This window comes from Prinia subflava, chromosome 23 (genome assembly GCF_021018805.1).
Source record: "Prinia subflava isolate CZ2003 ecotype Zambia chromosome 23, Cam_Psub_1.2, whole genome shotgun sequence".
NCBI lineage: Eukaryota > Metazoa > Chordata > Aves > Passeriformes > Cisticolidae > Prinia > Prinia subflava.
In genome coordinates, this window is record NC_086269.1 from 3,073,411 (window position 1) to 3,100,649 (window position 27,239).

At 54.5% G+C, this 27,239-nt stretch overlaps 1 protein-coding gene across 6 annotated transcripts in view; it reads right to left on the reverse strand.

Annotated features, from left to right (window-relative positions):
- The window catches only part of FOXP4 (forkhead box P4), a 61,288-nt gene that overhangs the window by 27,287 nt on the left and 6,762 nt on the right, over positions 1-27,239 (reverse strand). For 5 of the 6 annotated variants that reach the window (XR_010082933.1, XR_010082932.1, XM_063418546.1 and 2 more), the window contains exons 2-3: positions 14,319-14,523; positions 4,437-4,526 (exon numbers count right to left, since the gene is read on the reverse strand). Coding sequence is in view for 4 of the 6 variants with exons in the window: in XM_063418546.1 (XP_063274616.1) it covers positions 4,437-4,526; positions 14,319-14,507 (279 nt within the window). In the remaining 2 variants the exon portion in view is untranslated. Of the gene's footprint in view, positions 1-4,436; positions 4,527-14,318; positions 14,524-23,160; positions 23,654-27,239 lie in introns of those variants that run through there. The other variant, XM_063418547.1, reaches the window with a different exon arrangement.

The following is a 27,239-nucleotide window of genomic DNA, read 5'->3' on the forward strand; positions in this document are numbered from 1 at the left end:
GCTGCCACCACCCCCAGGCACCAGAGCAGGCGGGAAATGTCCTTGCAGCCGGCACATCCCTGGGGAAGCAGGTCCCGGCAGCAGCCCCGGAGCAGCAGCAGCAGTGGCTGGGGACCAGCCCGGCGCGTCACGAGCTGGCATCTGCCAGACACCGAGTCAGGAAGGGTTTGACTCACGCCTTGGCCGCCTGCCACCCCGCAGAAACTGCTTACTAACAGCTCTGGCTGCTCCCAGAACCAGCCGGCGCTGCTCCGGCCGGCCAGCAGCATCTCCAGGGGCTGCTTTTCCAGGCGGGCCCGGCTGTAATCCCCGTGCCAGAGGACGGGGCGGGAGCAGCAGGCGGTGGGTGGAAAAGCAGGCAGGTATTCCAGGGAATAGTCCCTCCCTGAGCCAAAGCCAGCTGAGGGAAGCAGGACTTGGCCGTGTGGAACGAGGCGGGATGGGGAGCGAGGCTCTTGAGAAATTTTTCCTGGATTTTTTTGGGGGTTGTTTTTACGGGAAGCGGATTGAGCTGCCAGGAGCGAGGCGGAGCGGGGAAAGCCACGGCCCGGCAGCCTTGGCTCGCAGCGCTGCGGGGTTGACATCAGAGGGACAGTGCCCTCCTGACCCCGGGGACAGCTGGCTTGGCACGGCCTGGGGACATCCTCTGTCAGCCTCCAAACATCCCTGCTCCGGCTGTCACCCGGGCCGGGAGGTCACCGCAGGAGCCACAGTGTCCCCAGGGGCAGCACGTCACCGCCACTGCGGGAAGGGGCAGCTCCCGGCCACGCCTCGGCCACACAGCCCAGACCTGTCCCCACCACCCCTGCTGGCTCTGGGATCATCGGGATGAGCACCCTTCTCTCTCTCTCAATCCTGGTTTCCTGCAGAGCTCAGAGCTGCACATCCCTGCTCTGATCCACTCTTGGGGTTTAACTCCCCAGAAAACACGTTTGTGCTGTTTTTCCTAATTTTAACCACTCTTTTCAAACCCAAACCCAACAGAAACAAACCGAGGAGGTTGGGAATGGAAAGGGGGAAACAATCACCAAAAGCAGCCTCGAGTTGTGCTGTTTTAGGGGCAGGGGATGAGCAAATCCCACCCCAGAGCACCCAATTCTGACAGGAGAAGAACAAACCCAGCCCCTCTGGCACATCCCGGCCTCCCCTCCTGCCCTCAGCACCCCTGGGTGAGCTCCAGGATCCGGCTGGCTCGGACAGTCTGGGAGTGCTCCCAGCGCCCAGGGCCAGGCAGTGACACCGGGGTGACCCCAGCCATGGCCTGTAAACCCCGAGGGGTGGCACAGAGCCACCCAAACACTGCTGTGCCACCTCTGGACTCACCAGGCTGGGGTGAGACCATGCACTAAAATCTGCCCAGGGTCAGAGGAGAAATGAAGCTCAGCCCCAGGCTGGGTTTGAGGCTGTGGGTGGTTTTAGGAACAATTTTAGGAACACTCTGAGCAGCCCCAGCACCAAAGGCTTGAGGTGGCAGCAGGGTGAGGGGACACCAGCATGGAGAACACCGGGCCCTGCTGCTCAGCTTGGTGTGAAGAAAAGGAAGAATCAATCCCTGGCATGTTCAGCCCCACGCGTATCCTTGTTAGAGCATCCTCATTAGCGCACCCTCGTTAGCGCAGCCTTCCCGCTGGGGAGGCCCCAATCACACCTGGCTGGGCTCCAGTGGCTCTTGGGGACAGTGGCAGCAGAGGGGACAGCACTGAGCCCCCTCCTCAGCGAGCCCCTGCCCGGGGTCCCTATGTCCCCTCCGTGGGCACGGGGTGCTGGCACAGCTCTCACCCCCACAATCCTACAGGGATTAAAGGGACTTTGCTCCTCTGTGACCCCAAACCACCAACCCCAGAGCGGGATGGTGGCAGTGCCACCAGGCTGGCAGAGCTGGGGACTTTGGGATGGAGCAGGGACAGACAGGGATGCTCCAAGTCCAAATGGAAAACCCTCGTCGCGAGCCCAGGCGGATGGGCTGCTGGAATTTTTATTTTTCCTGGAGAGGGAACGTGGAAGGGCTGGTATTGATCTGTCTTCATTACCCATTTCACTCAAGTTTCAAATCAACAAAAATACACTTTTCTGCTCCGCTGCCCTCCCCGCTGCAGCAGACAAAAGAAAAGCAATTTCCCGCAGTTTGCTCCGAACTCCTCTCCTCCCTTCCCCGGGCGCCCTCCAGCCCCTCTCCCCTTCCAGACACTTGATCCCAGCAGAGACCCCCAGCTCTGAGGGCACCCAAAGAGGGCACCCCATCCTTCCCTGGTGCCTCCAAACCAGCACTGACAATTTGGGGTGCTGCTCTCCCAGCACCTCCTTCCGTGGGCTTTGCTGGATCCCAGCAGGATCCCAGGGGGATCTGCTGCTCCCACCATCCCAGGACAGCAACACCAAAAGCCCCCAAAAGCACCACTTTGTCAGTGCCCAACAAGTTCCCAAGAGTTTGAAAGTTGTAAAGAAATAAACCTATTTTTAAATGTTTTAGAACACCCAAAGATGGGGTTTTGGGTTTTTTTTCCTTTCCTGCAGCTGTAATTGGAGTGACAACACGAGACTCTCCACACACACCTCCAGGCATCTGTGGGAAGAGGGTCCCTACTCCAAAAAAAACCCCAAATCCAAGACTCTGCTGAGCCCAGCAGCTCCCTGGTTGTTTTTTAAGCACAAGCCACTGGGAATGTCATTAATATTCCCGCTGGCTTGGTGCCCCAAACACATCCCAGCCCCATCAGCGGGGTGACAAGGAGAGTGCACGGCGTGGGCAAGCACGGGGGGTCTCCTGCTCTCCCTGCCAAAACCGAGACCCTCCTGCTCATTCCCCAGGATTGGGGGCCAGGAGCCAGCTGGCACGGCACCGAGGGGAGCCAAAACTCCCCACGGATGTGGAAATCCATTCCCAAGCTTGGGGGGCTGCGCATCCCCAGGCAGGGAGCCAGGCTGGCACCCCAGGGACACCTCAACTCCCAAACATTCCCGTCCTGCCGCGCTTCCTGCTGCCTCCAAGCCAAGCAGGGCTGCGCTGGGACCCAGCCTTCCTCCTCCTCCTCCTCCTCCAGCCGTCCTGGCCAGTCTCATCCACACCGCCGTGCCTTAGATAAACTTCCTTTCAAAGGAGTCTGCTTAATCCCCTATCTCCCCTCGGTCAGATCCCGCTCCAGCTGCCGGCGGGGCCGCGGGGGGAGGCATTGCCGGGCGCTGCTGAGTTATGAGCTATTTCTGACTCACGTCTACAACTTTCACAAGTCCTTTTTGCAACACGGAGAGAGAAAAAAGGGAGGAGGGGAAGGAGGGGAGATCCAGTTCACTCCGGCAAAAGCCGCTGGCCAGATGGGCAGGCAGGGAGGGGAGGCCGGGGAGCAGCAGGGAAGGGAGGACGCGATGTTCGGCTGAATCCAGCCGGGAATACCAGGCAGGGCGAGGAGGAGGAGGAGGAGTGCAGGGACACACACCCACGGAGGGGAGCGAGGCGCCGGTTACCGGAATCTGACTTCACCCTCGCCGCCTTTGTCCTCTGCAGACATTTTCCATGCAGTGACTGCATTTCCTTCCTGCCGGCACCGCTGGAAAAAGCCGCCTGTTTGTGCCGTAGGAGCCCTGACTAATTCCCGCTGCTCCCACCCGGCTGCTGCTTCCCAACCCGGGGGGTTCTGGGCTCTCCTGAGCCTCGGGAATTGCTGCTGGATGGCTCAGCCGTGCCCTGGCACTCCAAACAGGGCGAGGATCCCGGGATTGCCCATCCCAGCCCGGCTCAGCCTGGCACAGGCAGGACCTCCAGCTCCGAGAGCGCTTGTGCTAATTACTTTCCTTTGTTAATTAAACCCACGTGGCTCTAATAAGGTAACCTGCTGTTCTCCGATAAATTTAATTAGCCTGAAGGGAGAGCCCCTCCGCACAGCTATTTAAATTGTCACTTCCCATCGCTTGGGCTTTGCTTCTCCCTGCCTCCTCCTCTCTCCAGATTTCACCCCTCTCCTGCCCATTTTCTGCCCTTTTCCTTTGGCAGAGAAGGGGAGCAAAGGGGAGGTTCCCCATCCCTCCAGGAGCAGGATGTGCCCACCCAAAGCCCATTTTCCTGCCGAGTGCCACAAATCCCCATCCCAGCTGGGCCTGTGTCCCATCCTGGAGGACCTGCCCTGGCTCCAGCCCAAAGGATTGTTCCCTTTTTCAGCCCTGAGCCACCCTCACAGCACCCAGCATCCATCCTGGGATGCTCCAACACTGGGAAACTCTGTTCCCAAAACAGTGTCCCAAAAAGTGATGACACACAGTGACCTCCCCTCCCCAGCCCTTCCCCATTCCCACACACACACACAAAAAAAAAACCTCCCAAGAAACTTCTGGAGGTTTCCAGAGGATTGAACTCCTGCAGTGCTCCAGCCATGGAGGTGACAGGGGTTTGTCCCTTCGCGGGAGGGGGTGACAGGGGACACTGGCACGTCCTCGGGGCTCACCTGCACCGCTGGCTGCTTGCCCTCGTTGCTGCTGGGGGAGCTGAGCCCCGTGGCCTGCTGCAGCAGGAACTGCCGAGCCACCTGCAGAGCCTGCAAGAGAGACACAGGGGTGGGCACGAGGAAGGCTCCCTCCTCCTCCTCCTCCTCCTCCATGGATTTCATTCCCGGGATGGGTTCGATGCACAAAGAGCGCAGGGCGCCCCGGCGCTCCCTCCTGCCACACCAGTTTGACCAGTACATCCCAGTACAGACCACCACTCTCCCAGCCCCTACGGGGACAATCCAGTCCTCTTCCAAAAATCCCCACCAGGTCCAGCATTCCCGTGGCACAAGGGTCATTCCCAAACCCCAGCCCTGGCACAGCCACCTGGTGATTTATTCCAGAGCCACCTCCACCTTTCCTGCTGCTGTCCCTTGTGCCCAAAGCTACTTTGGGTATTTAATTTTATTAATTGGATTGTGGCACTGGAGCAGCAGAAAGTTCCAGTCAGCAGCCAGGTTTGGGTGAAGCGAAGTGCAGGATCCCAGCCTGAATCAATCCAGGAATTCATCCCAGTGGATTTCATGGTGATCCAGGAGGTGCTCTGCAACCCACAGAAGTGACCACCACGAAACCTGGATTTTTTAGGGGGTTTGGCTAGAAAAAATGATGAGTTTCTTCAAGGTTTTACAGGGATGATGATGTTTCACTGAGAATCCCACAAAAATAGGGAAAAAACAACAGAAATGGATAAAATTCACTTGTGAAAAACACAGGTACAACGCAGCCATGCCCAGCACTGTGGGCAGCCGGAGAAAACGGGGGAAATGAAGGAAAATCCTGTGAAGAGCCAAGGAGAAGAGAACAGCAAGTGTGAGCTGAGAAAAAGAGCTTGGAAGCCCGGAAAGGGAGTAAAGCTCTGAGGAAAACAACCAGACCTGTTTGTTCCTTTTTTCTGCTTTACAAGGATTCTTTTCCTTCCTTCTAGGGCTTTTTGGGCACATTTCTGAAAAATCTCCACCCTCCCAAATCCACTCACGCATGCTCAGCCCAGCAGATGCTTCACCTGTCGATCCAAACCAAGGAGCACCCACAAAACCCCAACCCAGAGCCCCTCCTCAAATGCAGCATCCATGAAAAGTCATTCCCTGCATTTTAGATCCCATTTCAGGTCCTCCCTTTGCTCCTCTTCACAGGGAGCTCTTGGGAAGAGCACGTGAAAAGCAAAAGATGTCCCAGCTGTGCCACATCTTTGTTTTGGTGGAAAATCCACCAGATCCGCTCTCTACAGCTGGACAGGCACTACAGGGGCACGTGGAAAATAAGAGGGAATTTCCAGTTGGAGGCTGAGAGCAAAGGGTTTAACGACACAGCCTTACTTTATAAAGAAATTGTAATTTCATAGCAGAGGGCCCAAACCAAACACCCCAGACACAGCACTGGGCACCCTTGGATTTGGGTTTTAAAGTTGTAAAGAAATAAACCTATTTTTAAATGTTTTAGAACACCCAAAGATGGAGAAAGAAAATCAAAACCTGAGGAATTTTGTCAGTAAATGGATCCTGCTTCCCTATTCCTGTGGTGAATTACCAGAGCTGCCTCATGGCCACTGAGCACCCCCAAAGCCACCCAACCAATAACTCCTCAACTTCCTTTATCCAAATAATTAAAAACTCAGATCCTCGAGGACAAACACAGCAATTCACCACTGGGAATCACTGATGGAAAAAATCCCATAGTCCAGATCCCGGAGCTGCCTCAGCCCCAGTGTTTCTCCACGGGCATTTTATTTTCCCTGTTATTACCAGGGATAGATGTGCATCGGTAATGCGAGCACAAAAACCCTGTGACAGTTATGACAGCTCAAGGTCTGATATTTTAATTACTTTTGGAAATGAAAACAGTAATTCCAGTTAAAAGCCGGGGTGGAGGAATCCACTCGGCGGCAGCTCAGCGCCAGGCCCGAGGCACCCACCAGGATGGGTGCTGGAGCACTGGGCTGCATCCCACATCCCCACAGCAGATCCCTCAGCTTTAGCTGCTTTTCTGAGAGTTTTTTAGCAAAGTTTTGCACGGATTTGGCTTCTCCACGAGCAATTCCTGCTGTGTTTGCAAGCACAGAGGGGATACGGTGAGGGCAGGTCCCTGCCTCAGCCTGGCAAAAAAAACCCAGCTCAGCAGGGATGGAAAACACCGGGAGAAAAGCCTCAGGAAGAGAATTCCAGCACACAAAAAGCGTTGAAAAAACTTGAAGAAACTCATCACTTTTTCTAGGCAAACTTCTCCCGGAATTCCTCCTCCCAAAGCCAAGGCCTGGCTGGCCTGGGGTGCTCAGGCCCTCAGGGGGGAATTTAATTCACTCCCCGCTGGCTGCCTCACTTTGGTGTGCTCTGAAGCACGAAATTACAAAGATTTACAGGAAAAAAAAACCAAAAACACCCAGACATGGCCTCACAATTGCACACGGGGGCCTCTCTGGCTGCCCCCTCTGGGCTGAGCCTGCAGACAGGGATGGAAACCTGTTGTTTCCATGTGGAGCAGCCAGGATGGAATTTCGGGATATTTCGGGATATTTCGGGATATTTTGGGATGCAGAGCCACCTGCCATTGAGTTTATTGCCTGCAGTGGTGAGGGGATGAAGCTTTTCCACAGGGAAGTGTCACTTTGGGCTGAGGAGGTGGGAAGCAGAAGGAAGAGCCTCCCTGTGGGAGCAGATGGGATTTTACCTCTGGGAACAGGAGGAAAAATGATTTATAGATAAAAATCAACCCTCATCCTATAGCCTGGTGTTATCCAGGAATCATCAGCGCATCACCCAGAATTGGGAATGAATTCCTGGTGTCCCTCTGATCACCAAATGATCCCAGAACGTTTTCAGTGTCTCAGGCTGCTGGTTTGGCTCTGCCCTCCCCAAGGGCAGCACATCCCGGGATGAGGAAGAGGAAGGGGACCTGGACACTGCTGGGGGAGCTCAGAACTTCCCTGGGATGGGGAACACACCTGGGTCTCAAGGTTAACTTTCCCTGAGATTCTCCTTGGGGTTGGTGTTCCCCAAGGTGCTCAGGGTTCCCCCAGGGTTGCTGTTCCCTGGGAGTTTCCCCTGGGTTGCTGTTCCCAGAGTTAATCAGGTTTTCAGGCTTCTCTTCGCCCTGGGTGTTTCACACCAGAGGTAGAGCAGACAAGCTGAGTCCTCCAGTGCACATTTCCAAGGTTGTTTATTCTTCATTATCTCAGTTCTTTCTCAGCTTTGCAAGGTGTCCCCAGCAGAGCAGGACTGGGGCAGGACTGGGGCAGATCAGAGAGCCCCACACCTTATGTACAGTACCCCTGACCCAACCACTGTCCAAAATGAACTTTTTATTTTCAAAATTTTACCAATACCTACTACCTATGCTAACAATGTCATTTCTACTCTAAACCAATCTCTAAAACCCAACTCAGCACAAGATGGGGGACGAGAGCAAGAACAAGGAGCACAGGGGCCACTCCCCAATTCCTCCATCTTGTCTCTTCAGCCCCATATACTAAAAATCCCAGATTCTACATTTACATTCTATGATAAACTAAATACTACTTATTTTGAATTCTCCCAGCTTGTGATTCTTCATACAATGTGGGCATTCACTGCCATGGCAGGGATCAGAGGCAGTGTCCTCCTGTGAGGCTCTGACCCCCTTGTGCAGACCCCAGACCCCCGTGTCCCATCTCCAAACCCTCCAGGGTGGCCAGAGGAATGTTCTAGACTCCAACACCTGGGATTGCAGGGAGACACTGGGAAGGGGTCAATGAACAGCCCAACCACGCTGGGATTAATCCCACCCTGCCAGGACCTGCTCCCACAGCACCGGAGGTTTTCCTGCTCCCAGGATCCCCCCAGGGATGCTCATCCCTCCCCTCAGACCCCAAATCCCCAGAGTTCTCTGCACCATCCCCAACTCCAGACATCCTCCAGCAGGGGAGCAGCCCCTTTTTCCAACTTCCACCCAGCCAACCTGAGGATTATCCTGATTTTTTTCCCCTCCTAATCAGGATTATCCTGATTTTTCCCCATCCAGGGCTCCACACATCCACCTCTGGATGTGCTGAATGCTTCTCTAGACCTCCAGGAAGGGCAGATTTTGGGATTTTCCATGGTAAACACCACAAACTCCTCTTCCTGCCATGGAGGAGCCCAGGGAGAAGAGAGGGCAGCTCCCAGCCCATCCAGGGTGGCTGCCTCACACCACACCTTGGATTAATGTGGGATTAATCCTCATCCCTGCCTTTTCCTCCTCAAAACCTGTCCCAGCAGAGCCTCTCCAAGGCCTCACGATTGGGAAGAAATGAGTCAAGAGCTCCAAAAAGAAGTTTGGAGAGCACGGAGACATCCATGGGACATCCTAAAAGGAGTAGCCACAGCCTTCCCCCCCCAAAAATTCAACCCAAAATAATCCCAGGACAAAGGAAAAATCTTGCCTGGGGTATTTGAAAGTGCCTCATTTAATGAGGATGGAGTTTTTAATTCCAGCCTGGATGCTCCAGCTGGGAAGAGCTGCCCAAAATCAGCTGAGGGATTTTCCACCTGGATCAGAGCTTTATGTGGTGTTTTATCTTCCAAAAAGAGAAAAAAAAACACCTGAAAAATTCCATTAAAGCAAGAACTTTGCATGGAAAGAGGGAGAAAGGGGAATTTTTCTCTTCCCTTTCCCCTCCGATCCTTTTGGAGGGTGGAAAGAAGTTGGGAAGGGCTGAAAAAAAATGGTAAAAAAAAAAGGAAGATTTTTTACACTAACCTCATAAAAATGACATCGTCACATTCCAGAATTAGAGCCATTAAAACAACACACAGGGATATTTTTAGCTGGATATTAACAGTAAATGATGCCATATTGAGGAGCACTTCCACCAGCCCAGCCCTGGCCTCGCTTAACCAGAACCAAATGGCTCCAAGAGATCCAAATGAACGAAAAAATGACACAATTCCTCACAGGAAAATGAAAAAAAAAGTGCTTTTTACACCCAGCTCTGTGTCTGTGGCCCATCTCCAGCTGTTCTGCCCTGCTCCAGTGCTCCTGGAGTTTATTCCTCTGCTCCTGACTGCTCAATCCTCACAGGCGAGGGGTTAAAGCCAGCCCCAGTAACTCAGAGCACAAAAGGAATATGACAATCCCACCCCATGGAAAAAGGGAGAAAAAGGGGGGAAAAGGGGAAAAAGGGGGGGAAAAATTGGGGAAAAGTGGGGGAAAAGGGGAAGAAAAAGTGGGGGAAAAGGGGGGGGAAAAGAAGGTGAAAAAGGGGGGGAAAAAGGGGGAGAAAAAGGGGAGGAGAAAAAAGGGGAGGAGAAAAAAGGGGGGGAGAAAAAAGGGGGGGAGAAAAAAGGGGGGGAGAAAAAAGGGGGGGGAGAAAAAATAGAATAAAGGGGAAAAGAGAGGAAAAAATGGGAAAAAATGGGGGAAAATGGGGAAAAAGGGGGGAAAAAAGGGGGGGAAGGGGGAAAAAGGGAGGTAAAACTGAGAAAAAAGGAAGAAAAAGGGGAAAAATGGGAAAAACAAGGTGAATAAAAGGCAGGAAAAAAAGAAGAAACTGCTCCTACATTTGTCCTCAGTGAAATATTAAAATATGAATCAGGGAAGTGAAGAGAGAGATGAGTTTCATTTAAGTGCTCCGGCCTAGTTTTTATCTTAAATACCCTAATAATAGAGGATTACACAATATATTTGAGATGTGATCACATGTTTTATGGAATGGTATCTCTCCCAGGGCAGCAAAGTGCCTCTCCTCCCCCTCCACACCCTGCCCCAACTCCCAAAAAAGTCCCTTTTGCTCCTTCTCCAAAACAAGCCTTATTTTTGTTTATTCCTCCCCGTTTCTTTGCCGTCTGCCTGCAGCACACTGCGATTTTTTAGGTGTTTTTTGCACCCTAAAACGACCCCAAACAATGCCAGAGCAGCTGGATTTTCCTTTTCCATGGACTGAGAGCTGGAGGAGCTCCCGTGGGGTGCCAGGCTCTGGAATTGTCCCTGCTCCACGAGGATTTGGGTTCTCCATGTGCAAGGATCCCTTTCCATTCTTTTCCTGCATTTCCTGCACCCCAAACCTGCAGTGACCCCATCTCTGTGCACCCCATGGATTTAAACACCAGCTGCTGGCTAAAAATTGGAATTTTTTGGTAGGAATTCTGAAAAAAAACCCTGAAAAACCCCAAATTGTGGTTGAGCAGCCGTTGTTATCCCTGCTCCCCTAAAAGTCCAGAGGATCCCTCACAGGGATGTGCCACCCATGGATTTAAACACCAGCTGCTGGCTAAAAATTGGAATTTTTTTACAGGAATTCTGAAAAAAAAACCCCAAATTGTGGCTGAGCAGCGCTTGTTATTCCCACTCCCCTAAAAATCCAGAGCATCCCTCACAGGGATGTGCCACTCCCATCACCCTGCACCCATGGATTTAAACACCAGTTGCTGGCTAAAAATTGGACATTTTTTGCAGGAATTCTGAAAAAAAAAACCCTGGAAAACCCCAAATTGTGGTTGAGCAGCCGTTGTTATCCCTGCTCCCCTAAAAGTCCAGAGGATCCCTCACAGGGATGTGCCACCCATGGATTTAAACACCAACTGCTGGCTAAAAATTGGAATTTTTTGGTAGGAATTCTGAAAAAAACCCTGGAAAACCCCAAATCGTGGTTGAGCAGCGCTTGTTATTCCCACCCCCCTAAAACTCCATAGGGATGTGCCACCCCCATCACCCCACTGCCCTCATTTCCTTCCTCCTCCGGGAATTCGGGGGGATCCAGCCTGGCAGGGAGGGGCTGGCGCATCCCTCTGGAGCCCGGCAGTCCCGGAGGTCCCTCCACGTTTCCCCAGCAACGGCGGGAGGGGGGTCCCGGGCCGGGGGCTGCCCCCGGTGCCCCCGGTGCCCTCTGCCCTCCGCCAGCCCCGGCACAAAGCGGGCGTGCGCTATTGAGGCTTTTCAGCCCCATCCCCAGCATTGAAATCCAGGGATTTAACCCCAGAGAGGGAGAGGAGGAGGAGGAGGGAGGGAGGAAGGGGAGGGCGATGCCCTTTCCCCACCCCAGTGGCTCTCCCCTTCCGAGTTTTTCCCCTTCCGAGGTTTCCCCTTCCGAGTTTTTCCCCTTCCGAGGTTTCCCCTTCCGAGTTTTTCCCCTTCCGAGGTTTCCCCTTCCGAGTTTTCCCCTTCCAGGTTTTCCCCTTCCCAGTTTTCCCCTTCCGAGGTTTTCCCCTTCCGAGTTTTTCCCCTTCCGAGTTTTTCCCCTTCCGAGTTTTTCCCCTTCCGAGTTTTTCCCCTTCTGAGTTTTCCCCTTCCGAGTTTTCCCCTTCCGAGTTTTTCCCCTTCCGAGTTTTTCCCCTTCCGAGGTTTCCCCTTCCAGATTTTCCCCTTCCGAGTTTTTCCCCTTCCGAGTTTTTCCCCTTCCGAGTTTTTCCCCTTCCAGGTTTTCCCCTTCCAGGTTTTCCCCTTCCGAGTTTTCCCCTTCCGAGTTTTCCCCTTCCAAGTTTTCCCCTTCCACGTTTTCCCCTTCCACGTTTTCCCCTTCCACGTTTTCCCCTTCCACGTTTTCCCCTTCCACGTTTTCCCCTTCCACGCTTTCCCCTTCCAGGCTCTCTTCTTCCAAGTTTTCCCCTTCCAAGTTTTCCCCTTCCACGTTTTCCCCTTCCAGGCTCTCCCCTTCCAGGCTCTCCCCTTCCAGGCTCTCCCCTTCCAGGCTCTCCCAAGTTTTCCCCTTCCAGGCTCTCCCAAGTTTTCCCCTTCCAGGCTCTCCCCTTCCAGGTTTTCCCCTCCCGAGTTTCCCCCTTCCAGGCTCTCTGGGATGCTCGGAAGTGGCGTGGATTGGGAAGGAAGGAAGGAAGGATGGGTGAGGATGATGAGGGAATGTTGTGCTCTGGAGTGGAGCAGAGCTGGGTGAGCCTCTCAGCAATCCAGGAGCTGCCACGCACCCACACCTTGCCCCAAAAAAGGTCCCTGAGCACCCCACAACGCCCCCATTGCCTCAGTGTCCCACACAGCGCCCTTGGAGAGGAGCTTCAACCCCAAAATTCCCTGCAAGGACCTGTTTGGCTTCACCCGTGTGAGGTCACAGGCACTGGAAAAGGTCAAATCCAGGCAAAAATGGGAGCACGAGCTCCGGGAAGCTGCAGCTCCCCAGAAATCCCCCCAGACACGGAGCTTTAGGGCCCACCAGGACGAGACGTGGGCTCCCACCCCTGCAAAGCCTCCCAACATCTCCTGGGGGAATTTCATGAAGTTCAAGAACGAGGATTGAGCGCCGACACTCCGGGACGAGGGAGGGAGACGGGAAGAGCCCAGCCGGCCGAGAACCCAGGGAGAACGCTGGCTGCTCCCGGGGATGATGGAGCAAAGCCTCCATCAAGCACCTAATTGTCCAAAACTCCCGCTGTGGGGACATTTATTCCCGACCCCAGCTGGAGCTCAGCCCGCTCCCCGAAGCGGGAAGATGGATAATCCTCGGGATAGTTCCTCTCCCTTCCCCAGGTGCTGTCGCTGGAGGTGTCACTTTTGGGTTTTTTTTGGGTTTTTTTTGGAAGTTCACCAAGCTCTGTGCTTTAATAACCCCACGTGCCAGCCAGCTTCCCACCAAGGGGCTGAAATGAAACATCGGCGTTCACCAGGAGCATCGGCAAGGAGGGAAAACCCAATTTTCTGGAGGACATCCCCCCTTCCACAGCCACGATTTGCATCTTTTTGGCTGGGGGGGAGCACGGAGCTCCCGTTATCCGCTGGAATTCCGGGAGGGAGAGCAGGCAGGCCCTGGGAGGGGCACTGGCAGCAGCATTACACGCATGATTACCCTTTGGATGCGGGGAGCAGGGGCTCAGCGGCGTGCGGAACGCCTGTTATCCAGGTAATGGATTTACAGCACTCCCTACTAAAGTATCAGACACAGCAATTTTTTACAGCTTTCACGCTGGAATTTATGGCTCAGGGAGGCGATCTCCGTACGAGGAGAGGGATCATTGCCTTATTTAGTAGGCGAGCAGGGGAATTGATTTTTTTTTTTTTTTTTGCCGAAGTTTGTTTGGAAAGGTGAGCGGCAGGCACGTCCCCAGGGCTGAGAGGGGACGCGGGTGGCAGGGGACACGCAGAGCTGTTGTGTCACTGTCACACGTGTCCTGGGCCATGGGGGTGAGGTTCAATGTCCAGGAGCCCCAGGGAATGGGAAAGCAGCTCCTGGACAACCCAAATCCTCTCAGGGAGCGCCTGCTCCTGGTGGCACAGCCAAGGTTTTTGGTGTCTCAGCCCCTCAGATTGACAGGGGCAGAGCAGGCAGGACCTTTCCCCAAAACCAGCGAATTCCAGCCCACGGACTGCAAAGATGGATGGGCTCTGCCTCCCAAGGGATGCGGGACAAGACAAACCCCTGGTTTTCGGGGCAGCACCTGCACCCCAGCTCGACCAGGAACGGCCAAACCTGGTGGAACCCAACCCCGAGGACAGAGTGGGACAAAACCTGGTGCTGTCCCCAAACCACATCCTCGAAGGACCCTGCTGCCACATGTAGGACAGGCTGGAAGGGACGGGTCGGAAAGAAAAAGGCTGGAAGGGACAGGTCGGAAGGGGCAGGTCAGAAAGAAAAGGTTGGAAGGGACGGGCTGGAAGGGACGGGCTGGAAGGGACTGGTAGGAAAGAAAAGGCTGGAAGGGACAGGTCGGAAGGGACAGGCTCTGGAAGGGACAGGCTCTGGAAGGGACAGATCGGAAAGAAAAGGCTGGAAAGGACAGGTCAGAAGGGACAGCCTGGAAAGGACAGGCTGCAAGGGACATGTCGGAAGAGACAGGCTGAAAGGGACATGTCGGAAAGAAAAGGCTGGAAGGGACAGGTCGGAAGGGACAGCTGGAAAGGGTCACGTTGATAGGGACAGGTTGATAGGGACAGGTTGCCCGTCCTACCTGCTGCTGCTGGAAGTGCAGGAGCTCCACGGGGCTCATCTCTCCGTTGGCCTCGGCTCCGGCGGCTCCGTCGCAGCCGCCGCCCCCGGGGCCGCCGCCGCCGGCATCGGGCTGATTGCTGAGGCTGCTCACCCCGTTCTGCGCCGAGGGCGTGGAGCGGATCGTCTCCGAGGCAGATTCAACCATCATGACTCGCTAGCAGGACCTAAACCGGGGGGAGAAGAGCCTCAGAACGGGGGCTGAATGTCCCTGGTCCCGGTGGGATGGGATGTCAAACTCTGTTGGGTTTTAGCTGTGTTCACCCCCAAAAAATGAATGTGAAGCTGCTGCAAATATGCTGCACATCCCCAGGCGAAGCAAGTGCAAGAATTCCTTAGGAAAACCCACAATTCCGGCTTTCCCCGAGCCTGTGCAAGGCACAGAACTCCAGGAATCCGTTTGTTTTCCCCAAATCCCAAAGTATTTCACGGCCGAAGCCCCAAGCAGGCTCCACACCGAGCACAGGGGCCCTGCACCTCGGATTCCACCCTGAAAATCCAAACCAAGTCAAAACATTCTCTCCAAGTGCTTCATCTCCCAGCAAACCTGCACTTCCCAGCAGGAAAAACCACCTGGCAGGGAAAAACCACCTGGCAGAAGCCGCCAGGCTGAGGAAACCCAAAGGAACGGCAGGCCCGGGATGCGGAAACGAGAGCACGGGTTGGAAAATCCTTCCCTTCTCCCAGTAATCCTTCCCTTTCTCCCAGTCTTTGCCCAGTGGGCTTGGCTGAGTGGCAGGTTGTGAAGCTGAGGGTGCCTTTTTCCAGGAGAAACCCCTGGATTTGGGGGAAATTCCTGGAGAAAACAGGACCAGCACACGCAGCACCGCTCTCTGCCACATCCAGCCCCGACACAGAAAAGTGGCAGCACAGAATCCAGCCAGGAGTGAGGGTCTCTCCCTCTTTCCCTTCACATTTTCCTCCATGGAAAAGCAGTTTAAGTTCCACACCCCTCCATCCCACCAGCACGGGCTCAGCGCTCACCCAGCACCGCTCGAGGAGTTCGTAACAAGACGGGAACAAAAACAGAGGGATGGGATGAAAAAAACACCACCTCCCTTTCTCCTTCCCCTCTCTTCTTCCCCCTCCACACCCCAAAAGGCAGCGAGACAAACCAGGAACAACATAATTGCTGAAATGTGGCGTGTAATAATCGCTATTCAGGGGCTGATCATTCATATTAAACAGGGAGCAGCGAGCTGCTCATTTGCATGTTGGAGATTATCTGCATTTCAAAAGTCATTTCCGCAGGGGATATGAGTGACATCCATTCCCAAGGGGAGCTCCTGGCTCCCTCCCACTGTCCCAGGGCTCTGGGGGTGACACACCGGTGGCTGTGGGACAGCTCAAGGTTAAGGGGATTACTGGGATTTGGGGTTGGTTGGAGCACGGCGTGGTTGGAGCAGCTTCCCAAGGATGGGATGCTCACAGGATGCAAAAATCCAGAATAAACCCCTCACCTTTTGCCTTAAAACTACATTTTTTCCTTCCCCACTTTGACTTTCAGTGATTCAAGTTCAGAAATTTGGAATTATTGCTGTTCCTATTCCCATTTTCCCTCTGAAATCCACAAGGCCCCACGGGGAACGCTTCATGTCCAACACTCGAACGGCATCACCAGGGCCAGAAACTCGTCAGGATTCAAGCAGGGATTTGACTTTTACACGGAGAACAGGAATATCCAGAGTTACAACAGGAAGCATTAAAAAAGGCCAAAAAAAAGGGAAAAAAATGGTTTTGGAAAGGATATAAAACTTTCCTGGCTTTGGGCATAAACTGGAGTTTAACTGTTGGGAATTAGGAGGAAATCTCTGCTGGTGGAGGAGCCGTGGGCTCGCTCTGGTGGTTCCAGCCCCTGCCAGAGGCGGGATGCTGGAGCAGATTCCTGCAGCCCGGGTGATTCCCGGAGCTGGGGACACCGGGCCAGCTGAGTTCCCTCTCCAAGCCCTGTAAAACTCCACTTCCCGTTCCCAAACCCCTCCGGGATGCTGGAGCGTCTGGGATCCCAACAACGCTGCGAGGGAAGTCATAAAAGAAAGCCATCATCATAATAATGGAAATATTTCCATTCCTATAAAAAGTTTTGCAAAACCTTGAAGAAAAAAAAAATAAAAAGGGGGGAAAGAAAAAAATAAAAACGAAGCCGGTGTCTGCGAGGTTATAAAGCGTATTTAAATTAGGAACAAGCACTTTTCCAGCCAGGACGGCTCCGGGATGAGTGGGAAGAGCTGAAGGATGCAGGAGCACACGTGCAGCCCTGCAGCACCGCAGCTCCTGCTGCTCATCCCCCGCAGTTCAAACACGAGCAGCCTTGCAGGGATTCTCCGCACGGCATCCGGAGGGGCTCGGCAGGATCAGACCTTCCCCCAGGCAGATCCAACAACACCCACAGCCAGCGGGAGAGGGTGGGCTTGGTTAAAAGGGGAGGGAGGAGCCCCCTCCAACGGCAACAGCAACAGAAGCTGCACAAATGGATCGTTAATTACCATTAATTACCATTTCAGACTCCCGAGCTCCGCCGCTGAACCAGCGCTCTGCCTTTTTTGTTCCCCCCTTTTATCCAACCACGCACCTTCCACAGGACAAAGGGAAGGAAACGGAGAATTACAAACGGAGCAACGAATCCCCCTGCCTTCAGCAGGACCATATGGCAACGAGGGTGTATTAATTACCGTGGCTTTTAATTAACAATTGCTTCATCTGAGCAGTAACATTTCCTTGACATCCCCCGACTCGCCGCTAACCTGCGCCGTCCCAGTCATCAATCCCGCTTTATTGACATCCATCCCTCCCGCAAACACGCACGATCCCACGGTTTTCCAATTAACACCTCCGCACTCTCTAATTAGCGCAATTAACAGGCTGATGGATGCCCGGAGCTTGGCTGGGAGGGAGGGGCTGGAGCTCCCACTGCATGTCGCGATTCCCGTGGGAACACCACGCGTGTGCCCCGCCAGGGAGCCTGGCACGGCCACGGAGCCTTCCAGAAGGGCAGGATGAACATGGAGGTGACCAAAACCACGGACTCCAAGCGATGGATGGGGGATTTTTAGGAGCAGCAAGAGCGGATGGAGCAGGGATTTCCACCCACAAAAAGCTCCCAAGGAATTTGGGGTCATCCAGACCCGTCCGAAGCGATGCTGCTGCTCCACCTGATTCCATGGACACAGAAATTCAATGGCATTTCCCAGCAGCCAGGACCTGCTGGAACAGCCACAGCAACACCACGAGCTCCTCAGAAACCACTGCCCCAACACCAATTTCAGCAGCTTTCCCCATTTTTCATTATCCTCGGCAGCTCTGTAATTTTGGGCTGCCCTTTGTGGGCCACGCACAGACGCAGTGTCACAGACCCTGCTGTCCCTGTCCTCGAGTCCCAAACCCTGACAACCGTGAGTGACCCTGCCCACAAACTCCAACATCTCCCAATCCATCACCCAGGAGGGAGGGATGAGTACAAACAGCAGGAAACACCGCTAGGGAAAGTCTCCCACCACATCTCCACGAGCTGGGACAGCACAGGTGACATGACACAAACTGACACTGAGACCTTCCGGAGGTTGTTTCCACCCTTCCCACCACATCCCAGTCCCAAAGGAGTATTCCAGAGCCTTCCTCCCAGCTCCAGCCTCGCCAGGGCGTGGAGGAGAGGCTGGGCCAGATTTTCCTCTCCCCTGGGTACCGGCAAATCCTGAAGGTGCAAAGACTTGGCAAATCCTGAAGGAGCAAAGACCCAGCAAATCCCCCCAAAACCCTTGGAAATCTGCAGGATGCTCCTCTGCACAGCTGGAAGGAGAAGAGGGCTCAGGAAAGCTGAATCCCAGGCACTGGATCTGCTCCCAGCTACGGAAAGTTGAGCAACCTGCCCGTCCTGCTCCGGCACCGCGAGGCTTTAGGAAGCGGCTGCTAATCCTAAAAGGCTTCGGCTGGAAGAGAAGCAGCAGCCCGGGATTGCTTCGAGAGTGGCTTTTTACCCTTTAATTAACACATAAACACATGGAAATGTGGAAAGGGGATTAAAATAAAAGTCTGGGGGAGCTGAGATGAATCCGGAGCATTACTGTAAATTAGAAGATATTTAAGGAACCAGGGACCGGCTAAGCCCAGGCACCGCTTTAATGGGATCTCACCTCTGGGCACTTTCATCTCCCACTTTCATCTCGCTCCCAGCAACTTCTTTGGGAAGAGCCAACCTCTGGCACTTCACCTTCACCCCCTGGCTCTTCTCACCTGCCTCGGTGACAGCCCAGCCACACACCAGGGACTGGCGGGCAGCGAGGAGCCTTTGCTGCTCTGCAAGCAGAGACAGCCACAGCGAGGTTCTCCTCCCCCCAAAATTTGGGGATCAGCTCACTCAGAGAGCTGGAGCACGAGGACTCCAACATGGAAAGTCCTGGGATTGTTCATGTGCTCCTGCCGAGCCCCACCTGCATCTCCAAAACCTCGGAGCTGCCCCAAGTGCAGCCAGCCTCACAGGAGATCCCGTGCCCACCCCACACGGGGCATCCCAGAGACACCAATGCCCTCCTGGCACCTCTCCCATTCCCTGCCAAGCTTCGAGGAACACAAAACCCCTCCCAGGGTGGGTGTGGGACTGGCTGGAGGTGGCCAGGCCGGTGTTGCTGCTCCATCCTGGAGCACGTGCGGGGCACCGGGGCTGCTGCTCCATCCTGGCTTCCCTCGCTGTGCTCTTGAAAAGATTAAAAAAAAAAAAGGAACCCCACTCCATCTCATTAAGAAAGTAAACACAAGAGCCGTCTAAGTGTCTAATTAAGCTTCTAATTAGTCCCTGCTTGTTACTAATGCAAATTAGATTACGCCGCTTAACTACAGCATGTCCACAACACCCTTGTTAATTGCGGCCTTTTGAAATTAAATTACTCCCTAATTAGCATATCAAAGCCATTGATTCGGAGCCAGGAAAGATGAGGGCAGGAGGAAGCCCGAACGCCAAGTTTTGTTAATCAGGGACATCTAATTAAATAGTGACGTGGAGCACGGGGCTCCCACCTCGCTGCTCCGGAGCCACCACATGTGGGGACCCTGAGCGGGGCAGCCCCCGATGGGTGCTGGTGGTCTCTGCACCCACCACGGGTCACTGCTGGGGTGATGGAGCATCCTGGTGGGCCGGGATGCAGGTTTGGTACCCGTGTCCCAACAGGTCGGGATGCAGGTCTGGTACCACCTCCCATTGACCCAGGATGAGGATTTGGTACCCACGTCCCTTTAGTCTGGGATGCAGGTCTGGTGTCCATGTCCCACCAGGCTGGGATGCAGGACCAGCACCTGGTGTCCCATCAGGTGGGGATGAAGGTCTGGTATCTATGTCCCATCATGTCAGGATGTAGGTCTGGTGTCCATGTCCCATCAGGTTGGGAAGCAGGACCAGCACCCACGTCCTGGTGGGTTGGGATGTAAATCCAGAACCTGTGTCCCATCAGGTTGGAATGTAAATCCAGAACCTGTGTCCCATCAGGCTGGGATGTAGATCCAGAACCTGTGTCCCATCAGGTTGGGATGCAGGAGCAGTACCCATGTCCTGGTGGGTTGGGATGTAGATCCAGAACTTGTGTCCCATCAGGTTGGGATGCAGGACCAGCACCTGGTGTCCCATCAGGTGGGGATGCAGGTTTTGTAGCCATGCCTCAGTGGGTCAGCATAAAGGTTTGGTACCAGTGCCCCATCAGTCTGGGATGCAGGTCCAGTTCCTGTCCCATCAGTCTGGGATGCAGATCCAGTTCCTGTACCATGAGGTTGGGACACAGGTCCAGTTGCTGTCCCATCAGTCTGGGATGCAGGTCCAGTTGCTGTCCCATCAGTCTGGGATGCAGGTCCAGTTCCTGTCCCTCAGTCTGGGATGCAGATCCAGTTCCTGTCCCATCAGTCTGGGATGCAGGTCCAGTTGCTGTCCCATCAGACTGGGACACAGGTCCAGTTGCTGTCCCATCAGACTGGGATGCAGGTCTGGTCCCATGAGGTTGGGATGTCAGATCAGTACCTGCTGTCCCACCACACCAGGATGCAGCCCAGCACCTCTGTCCCATAAATTTGGGGTGCAGGCCCAGCACCCAAATCCTGCAGGATTCCCAAGGCCAGGGACACACCCCAAAATCCAGGAAGCCCCCGTGGAGCTCCATCAGCCACCACAGTGCCAGGTCCAGCCCTGCATCCCCTAAAAACCTGCACTTCTGCCCAACACGATCCAAATGGGAATTTAAACATCCCAAAACACTCCCTGTGTGCACAGGAACAAGGTCACCCTCTCCCCCAAAATCCTCGGTGACCCCACACAGGAGCAGGAGAGGCCCCCCAGCGAGGACAGGCCGGGCTGGAAGCGCCTCTCACCTGCAGGATCCCAAATCCAGCTGGGCACACGAAGTGAGGGGACAGTGCAGGGCACAGGGGATGTGACACCGGGGTCCTGACACCAAATCACCCCTGAGGGCACCACCATGGGGGGACACATCTCCTCCCCATCCCTGAGGAGTCCTTGGATGGGACACCTCCATCAAATCCCCACCCCAGATCCTTCCCTCCACGAAAACCAAAACCACCTCTCTGCCCTCACCCGGGTCATCTCCCAAGCCTCCAACCCCAAATTCCCAACTGGAAATCAACAACAGAGCCACCAGGGAAGAGCCTGGATCCAAAGGCAGAACCACTCCAAGGAGAGTGAAAGTGAAGCCTAATTTTGAAGTTATTTCAATAACTTCCTGAATGACCCAGTTCTTCCCATTTTATAACTTTTCCTCTCTGTTTTCTTTTTTTTTTTTGTTTAAAGAGGTGGGAAAGGGAAAAAAAAAATCAAGGGACGAAGATTGGAAAAGTTTAATAGAGGGAGAAAAAGTCTATTAAAAAAAAAAAATAAGGCAGGCAGCCCGTCTCAGGGGAAGAGCTGAAATATTAAAGAAAGGAAAATCGCTTCTCCGGCTGCCGAGCCAGAGCAGGAGAATGAAGCTGGAAGAGAAGGAACGGGGCACTTTTAATTGAAAAAAGGGAGATTCAAATGAAATATCCAATATCCCCCGTTAAAAGAAAGGAAGAAAGACGGACCTTGGCCGCCGAGAAATTGCTAAAAAGCCCCAACTTTTCTTTCTTTCTCCCCCTTTCTCGGAAGTTATAGGAAAGAGGGATGAGAGAAAGGAAAGGAAAAAAAGGGTCTTTCATCCGAGAGGAACTCGAGGGGAATGGAGGAGGGCGGGGAGAGAGAGCAAGTTTTATTCATTTATTTTATTTTATGAGATGAGTAAAAATAATATATTTAAAATAAAAAAAAAGAGAAAAGGCCGAGTTTTATAATGTCCCAGTGTTTGGAAGCAGCGGAAGGGAGCGGAGAGGGGGGAAAGCAACTAAGAACAGAAGGGCCGGCTCCAACCACCCGCCGCACGAGCCTCTCTCCCAACGAGATTCAATTAATTGATAACAAGAGGCATCAAATTAATTTTTCAAGGATGTTAGATTTTGATGAAGGAAAAAATCTCTCTGATTTTAATCGGGGCGGCGTTTAAAAGGCATAAATGAATATCCCTTTCTAATCATCTGAGGCGCCGAGGAAGCACCAAGCGGTTAACGTGGAAATTCAAATCGTTTAATTAGGGGGGGGGGGAAAGAGGGGAGGTGGCCGTGGTGGGGGAAGGGGGCCCAGGGTTTTCTTTTTAAAGAGCTTTATGAAGAAATTATTTTTTAAAAAAATTGTATTTCTTTCAAGCATCTTTGCTCTCCCCCTCCCCGTCCTTCTGCCAGCCCCGGAACGCAGCCGCACTCGGAAAAACGCATCTCGGAGCTTTTTGCTTTTGAATAGAGACAGTTCCCCAGCACAATCTAATTAACAAAAATGATAATGAAGAGGGTGGGGAAAAAGATAGAGGGAACAAAATAAAAAAGAAAAATAACCCTCCAAACTCCAGGGAAAAAAAAAACCCTAAACCCGCGGGATAATGTGAAATTCCCACCACGCACAACTCTGAGAACTCTGAGCTTCCACACGGGATGAGGGTTTTGGGATTTGGGATGAGGTTTTCAGCACAATCCACCCCCAAATCCCATTAAAATAATTCCCAGCAGCTCCCATCGCTGGTGTGGGACAGAGCTGCAGCCAACACGGCCTCACCCACACCAGTTTTCCAAAGGTTTTTCCAGCATCTCCCTGTAAATCCAGGCTTGGTTCAAGCCTCTCCCACACGCCCAGAGCCCGGCTCACACTCACACAGCAGGGACACATCCCCGTGGTGGAAATCCCGCCTGGAATTCCTGCTGGAGCATCCCGCCGGCACCAGAGCCCGCATCCCACCCGGGGCACACGGAACGCTCCAGGCAGAGCCTCCTCCGTGCCCCGCAGCCAGGATGGCCCCACAGCCGCCCTCCAGAGCCTGGGACACCTGAGGAAGAGGAGGGACCTTCCTCTGTGATGGAGGCATGAAGGACACTGCGCTGTGGGAGTGAGGAAGAGCAGGGAAAATGTCCTGACTCAATCCCTGGGAAGGCGAAAGCTCCCGGAAAAGGGGAGCGATGGGGGAAGCTCTGAAATCCAAATAAACCCCAAATTCCAGGAGCTGCCCCAGTCCCGTCCCCTCAGGAGAGGCTGCAAAGGGCAAGGATGGAGCAAAGAGGAAGAAACGCCCTGGAGCAGGTGAGGGACATTCTGGAATGGGATGAGGAGCGATGCCAGGGCCGGGACTCGGCTTCCCACGTCCCACCCCGAGCAAAATCCTCCAGCCGAGTTTGTGCAAGTCAGAATGGAAGTTGCTAAAAGTCTCTCCTGGCCTTCAAACAATCCAGAGGGGACGATAAAACAGGCATGGTACCTATGGAGCAGGAGGGAGGAACTCGGATGCCACAAGTTTTCCCAGACTCTGTCACGTCTGTGCAAAAATTCATCCAGAAAAGGCTCCGGTTAATTCGCTCCCCGACGCTTTCCACGGCAAATCCCATTTCTGTGCAGGAAGAGGCCTGGTTTCCATCCAGAAATTATGCTGCTCACGAGGAGGGAGAAGAAAAAAGGCAGTGGAGGGGGAGAACGATCCTTGAGCATTTCCAAACTCCTGGTCTGAAGTCCATTTTCCTTCGCGTCCTGATCAGCGTGACCCGAGGCCGGCTCCGTCTCGCAGCCCTGCCGGAGCCCAGCAGCTCCCAAACTGCTTCCCTGATTTTGTTCCTGCACAGTTTGGCTTCTCCACGGCCAGGCTCAGCTTCTCCTGGTTCCTCTGGGCACCTGCCACCCCCACGGGGCAGACCCAGCCCCGCAGACGAACACGGCTCCCGACAGCTCGGCTGGGAATAACCCCGGAGATTTCTCCGGCGCTTCGCAAAAATCTGGGAAGCAGATTTTGGAAAATCTCCAGCGCTTTGCTAAAATCTGGAAAGTCTTCAGCAGGGCTGTGCCGGGACCCTGCCCTGGGAACGCTGCTGGGTGCCCAGGGAGGGCAGTGGGTGCTGCATTTGATACCTGAGGCATTGGCAGGAGAGGCAGGAGCATCCCTCGGCTGCGGGAAGCGCTGCCCGCCAGGAGCCTGTGCTGATGTCAAAAGGTCACCGGGGTCCCCTTCTCGGTGTCACCTGCATGAGCCACGTCCAGCCACCAGGAATGTCCCCCTCTGTGGCTCTTCCATGGGGAATCCGGAGGCGCCGCCCGGCCCGGCGCGGGTGGATCCCGCAGCGATGGCAGCAAACCTCTCCCGTGGCTCCAGCGTCCCTCTGGATGCCAGCCTGGCACACAGGGCAGGGATCTGGTCCCACAGCATCGCTCTGGGGTCACGGAGCATTCCCAGCCGGTGCTGGTCCATCCAGGCTCCCCGGCAGCCCCACAGCTCAGGGCACGGCACCTTCCCAAATCCAGCAGCGGCTTCATGGACTGGGACAGAGCTGGGGAGGTGAATCCGTGTCCTGAATCCCTGCTCATCCCAGGCAGTGCTTCCTCCTGGCAATGGGGAGATCCTGAAGCCCGACTTCAGGGACTCCTGGCCCCCAGGTGGCCGCTGCTGCTCCAGTTTGGTGGCCAAGGAAGCCCCGGGCACGTTCCCACTGCCGTGGGACACACAGCGCCCTGCAAATCCCAGGGGTTATTCCCAGCAACTGGGCTCCCTCCACCCCTCCTAAAAATAACCCACATCCCTTAAAATTATTAATCAATGATTCACCAACTGCTGTCACCCTCTGCAGTCCTGTGAGCACCTTTGGGTGCTGGGGCAAGGAGGGGCTCGAGGCCCCTGGTGCCCACCTGGCTTCCAACGTGTCCCTGCCTGAGCAGGACTCACCACCAGACAAATGGAAGCTGCTTTTTTAAAAAGAGATCCCAAAAACCCCCAGCCCAGGGCTCTGGCACAGGGTCACAGGTGAGGGTGCCCACCTGGGGCTGGGTGCCCACCTCGGGCTGGGTGCCCACCTGGGGCTGGGTGCCCACCCTCTGGTGCCACCTTTGTCCCAGAGCACGGCCCCCGAGCCCCCGCTGGCACCGCTCCTCCACAAACCCGCTCACATCCTCTTCCCGCACCTCCTGTGAGACAGGGGCACACAGAACTGTCCCCAAACTGTCCCTGGGTGGGCACAGAGTGCTGAGGTCACCCTCTGTGGGACATGGTGTCACAGGGGCTGTCACAGGCAGGGTACCAAGCCAGGGGATGTCCCCTGTTGTCCCCAGACCAAAAATCATCACGTCTGGTGAGGAAAGGCAACGCCACAGAACCAGACAAGACGTGAAGAGGACACAGCTGGGGACACCAAATCTCTCAGGGACACGAGCCACATCCTTGGCCTCGTGTCCTTCATGTCCCCTCCAGCCCCAGCACTGTCCTGCCCACTGTCAGGAGTTTTCAGCTCCCAGTAATTATTCCAAACCTCCAAATAAACCCAGCCATTTGTGCTCATTCCCAGAACGATTCCCAGTGTTTGCAACGGCGCTCGGAAAGGACCAGGCTGCAGTGGAAGGAGCTGTGAGTCCCCTCTGAGGGGACACGGGGCTGTCCCTCCATCCTTTTCCCAGAGGGATGGGGACAGCCCTGCCTCCTCCCGGAGCTCCATCCCAAATTTACAGCTGGAAATTCAGCAGCACGAGGGACCAGCCAGCACCGACCCCCAAACCACCCCCTCGCCCCCCAAACTCGCTCCCACTGCATTCCCAAACGGAGCAGACTCTTCCTCAGGGAGTATTTGAAACCCCCAGCCCTGGGATCACTCCAGCATTCCTCCTTCCCAGCCACAGCCCGTGGTGCCTGCAGAAAACCTGAGGATGCAGGGACAAGGAGGGGTTTGAGCCCTGGACGGGGCTGCTCCCACAGCTCCAAACTCTGACCCACATTTGGCTCCAAATTCCCAGGGAAAAGTGGAATTTGTTCAGTGGGAGCCCACCAGAATCAAGGGAAAGGCTCTAAGGGATTTGGGAACAGGCCCTGCCCTGTATCCTTTAATAAATAAAACCCAGGTTCGAAGGAGAAGTGGGAATAACCCTGACAGGGCTGTGCTGCCACATCCGGAGGGTCCCGAGCGTCCCTGAGGATGCAGAGCCCAGCCCCGAGATCCAGTGGGAAAGAGCTGAGCTGGACCCTGCACCTCTGGGTTTGACTTTGGGGAAGTCAGACCCCAATCCCAGCCCAAATTTCACTTCTGTCCCTCTGGACAAAGGGGATGAAGTGAAGGTTGTGCCGTGCCACGGGAGCAGAGCTCACCCCAAATCCCTTCCCGGGGTTTCTCTGGCATGCTCCCACTCCCACCTCTCCCAGGCAGGATTTTTGGACATTTCCCTTCACCTGTTCTTCTCAAGAGCACATTGAGGGAATGTCCCTTCCCCAACATGCACAAAAAGCCAAAATTACAGAGATCTACCCCAATTCTTCCTCTCCTTCACCTCCATGGGGGAACAAGGGCTCTGCTGCTGAACCCAGACCCTCTGCAGACCCCCTACAAACCCCGAGGGCTTTGGGGTCACAGGGACAGGAACGGGTCCTGCTGCGGAGGCAGAACTGAGGATGAGAACCCCAGAACAAAACTGAGGATGAGAATCCCAAACCGTGAGTTCCAAGAGACTGAGACAAACTGGGAGCCATGGGATGGGCAGGAGCATCACCCTCCTCCTCCTCACCCCCAGCTTTACCCACCCAGCAGTGACAAGGGCCCATTCTGTTCTCCAAATGAGGAATTCCTGTCGATTTGGAGGGTTTGATTCATTAATGGGGAACTTCTGTGGCAGCCTGGCCCCCCAAACCACGCTCGGGCAGAGCCCAGGCCGAGCGTGGGGCAGGGCAGCAGGGGACAAACCCACAAACCCAGCCCCATCCCAAAACCCACAAACCCAGCCCCATCCCAAAACCCACAAACCCAGCCCCATCCCAAAACCCACCAACCCAACCCCATCCCAAAACCCACCACCAGCCCCATCTCAAAACCCACAAACCCAACCCATCCCAAAACCCACCAACCCAACCCCATCCCAAAACCCACAAACTCAACCCCATCCCAAAACCCACAAACCCAGCCCCATCCCAGCAGGACCCTGCTGCAGAAATGCAGGATAAAAATCCATCCAGGAAGCCGCAGGAAAACAGGTTGGGGTGTAAAGGAGAAATGTAAATTCTTAGGAAATAATCCCAGAGGAAGGCAAAGCTGCAGACTTTATAATCTCACCTAAGTCCACCTCGGTAAAAATCCAGGGGTTTGCAGCTCTGCCCGGCCCAGCACATTTCCAAAATCAACATTTCCTGCCTCAAAACTTACAGGACACTTCTCCCCATGCCTTTCTTTGCCCTTCCTCTGTTTTTAACAGGCCCAGCGATGCCGTGTTTCTCTTCCCAATCCAAGTTACCCCACGCTCCAGGGAATCTCCCTCCCACTGCCGGCCCTGGCAGCACCCCGGAGGAAAGAGCAACCTGCCAGGTGCCTGAAACCCTCCTGG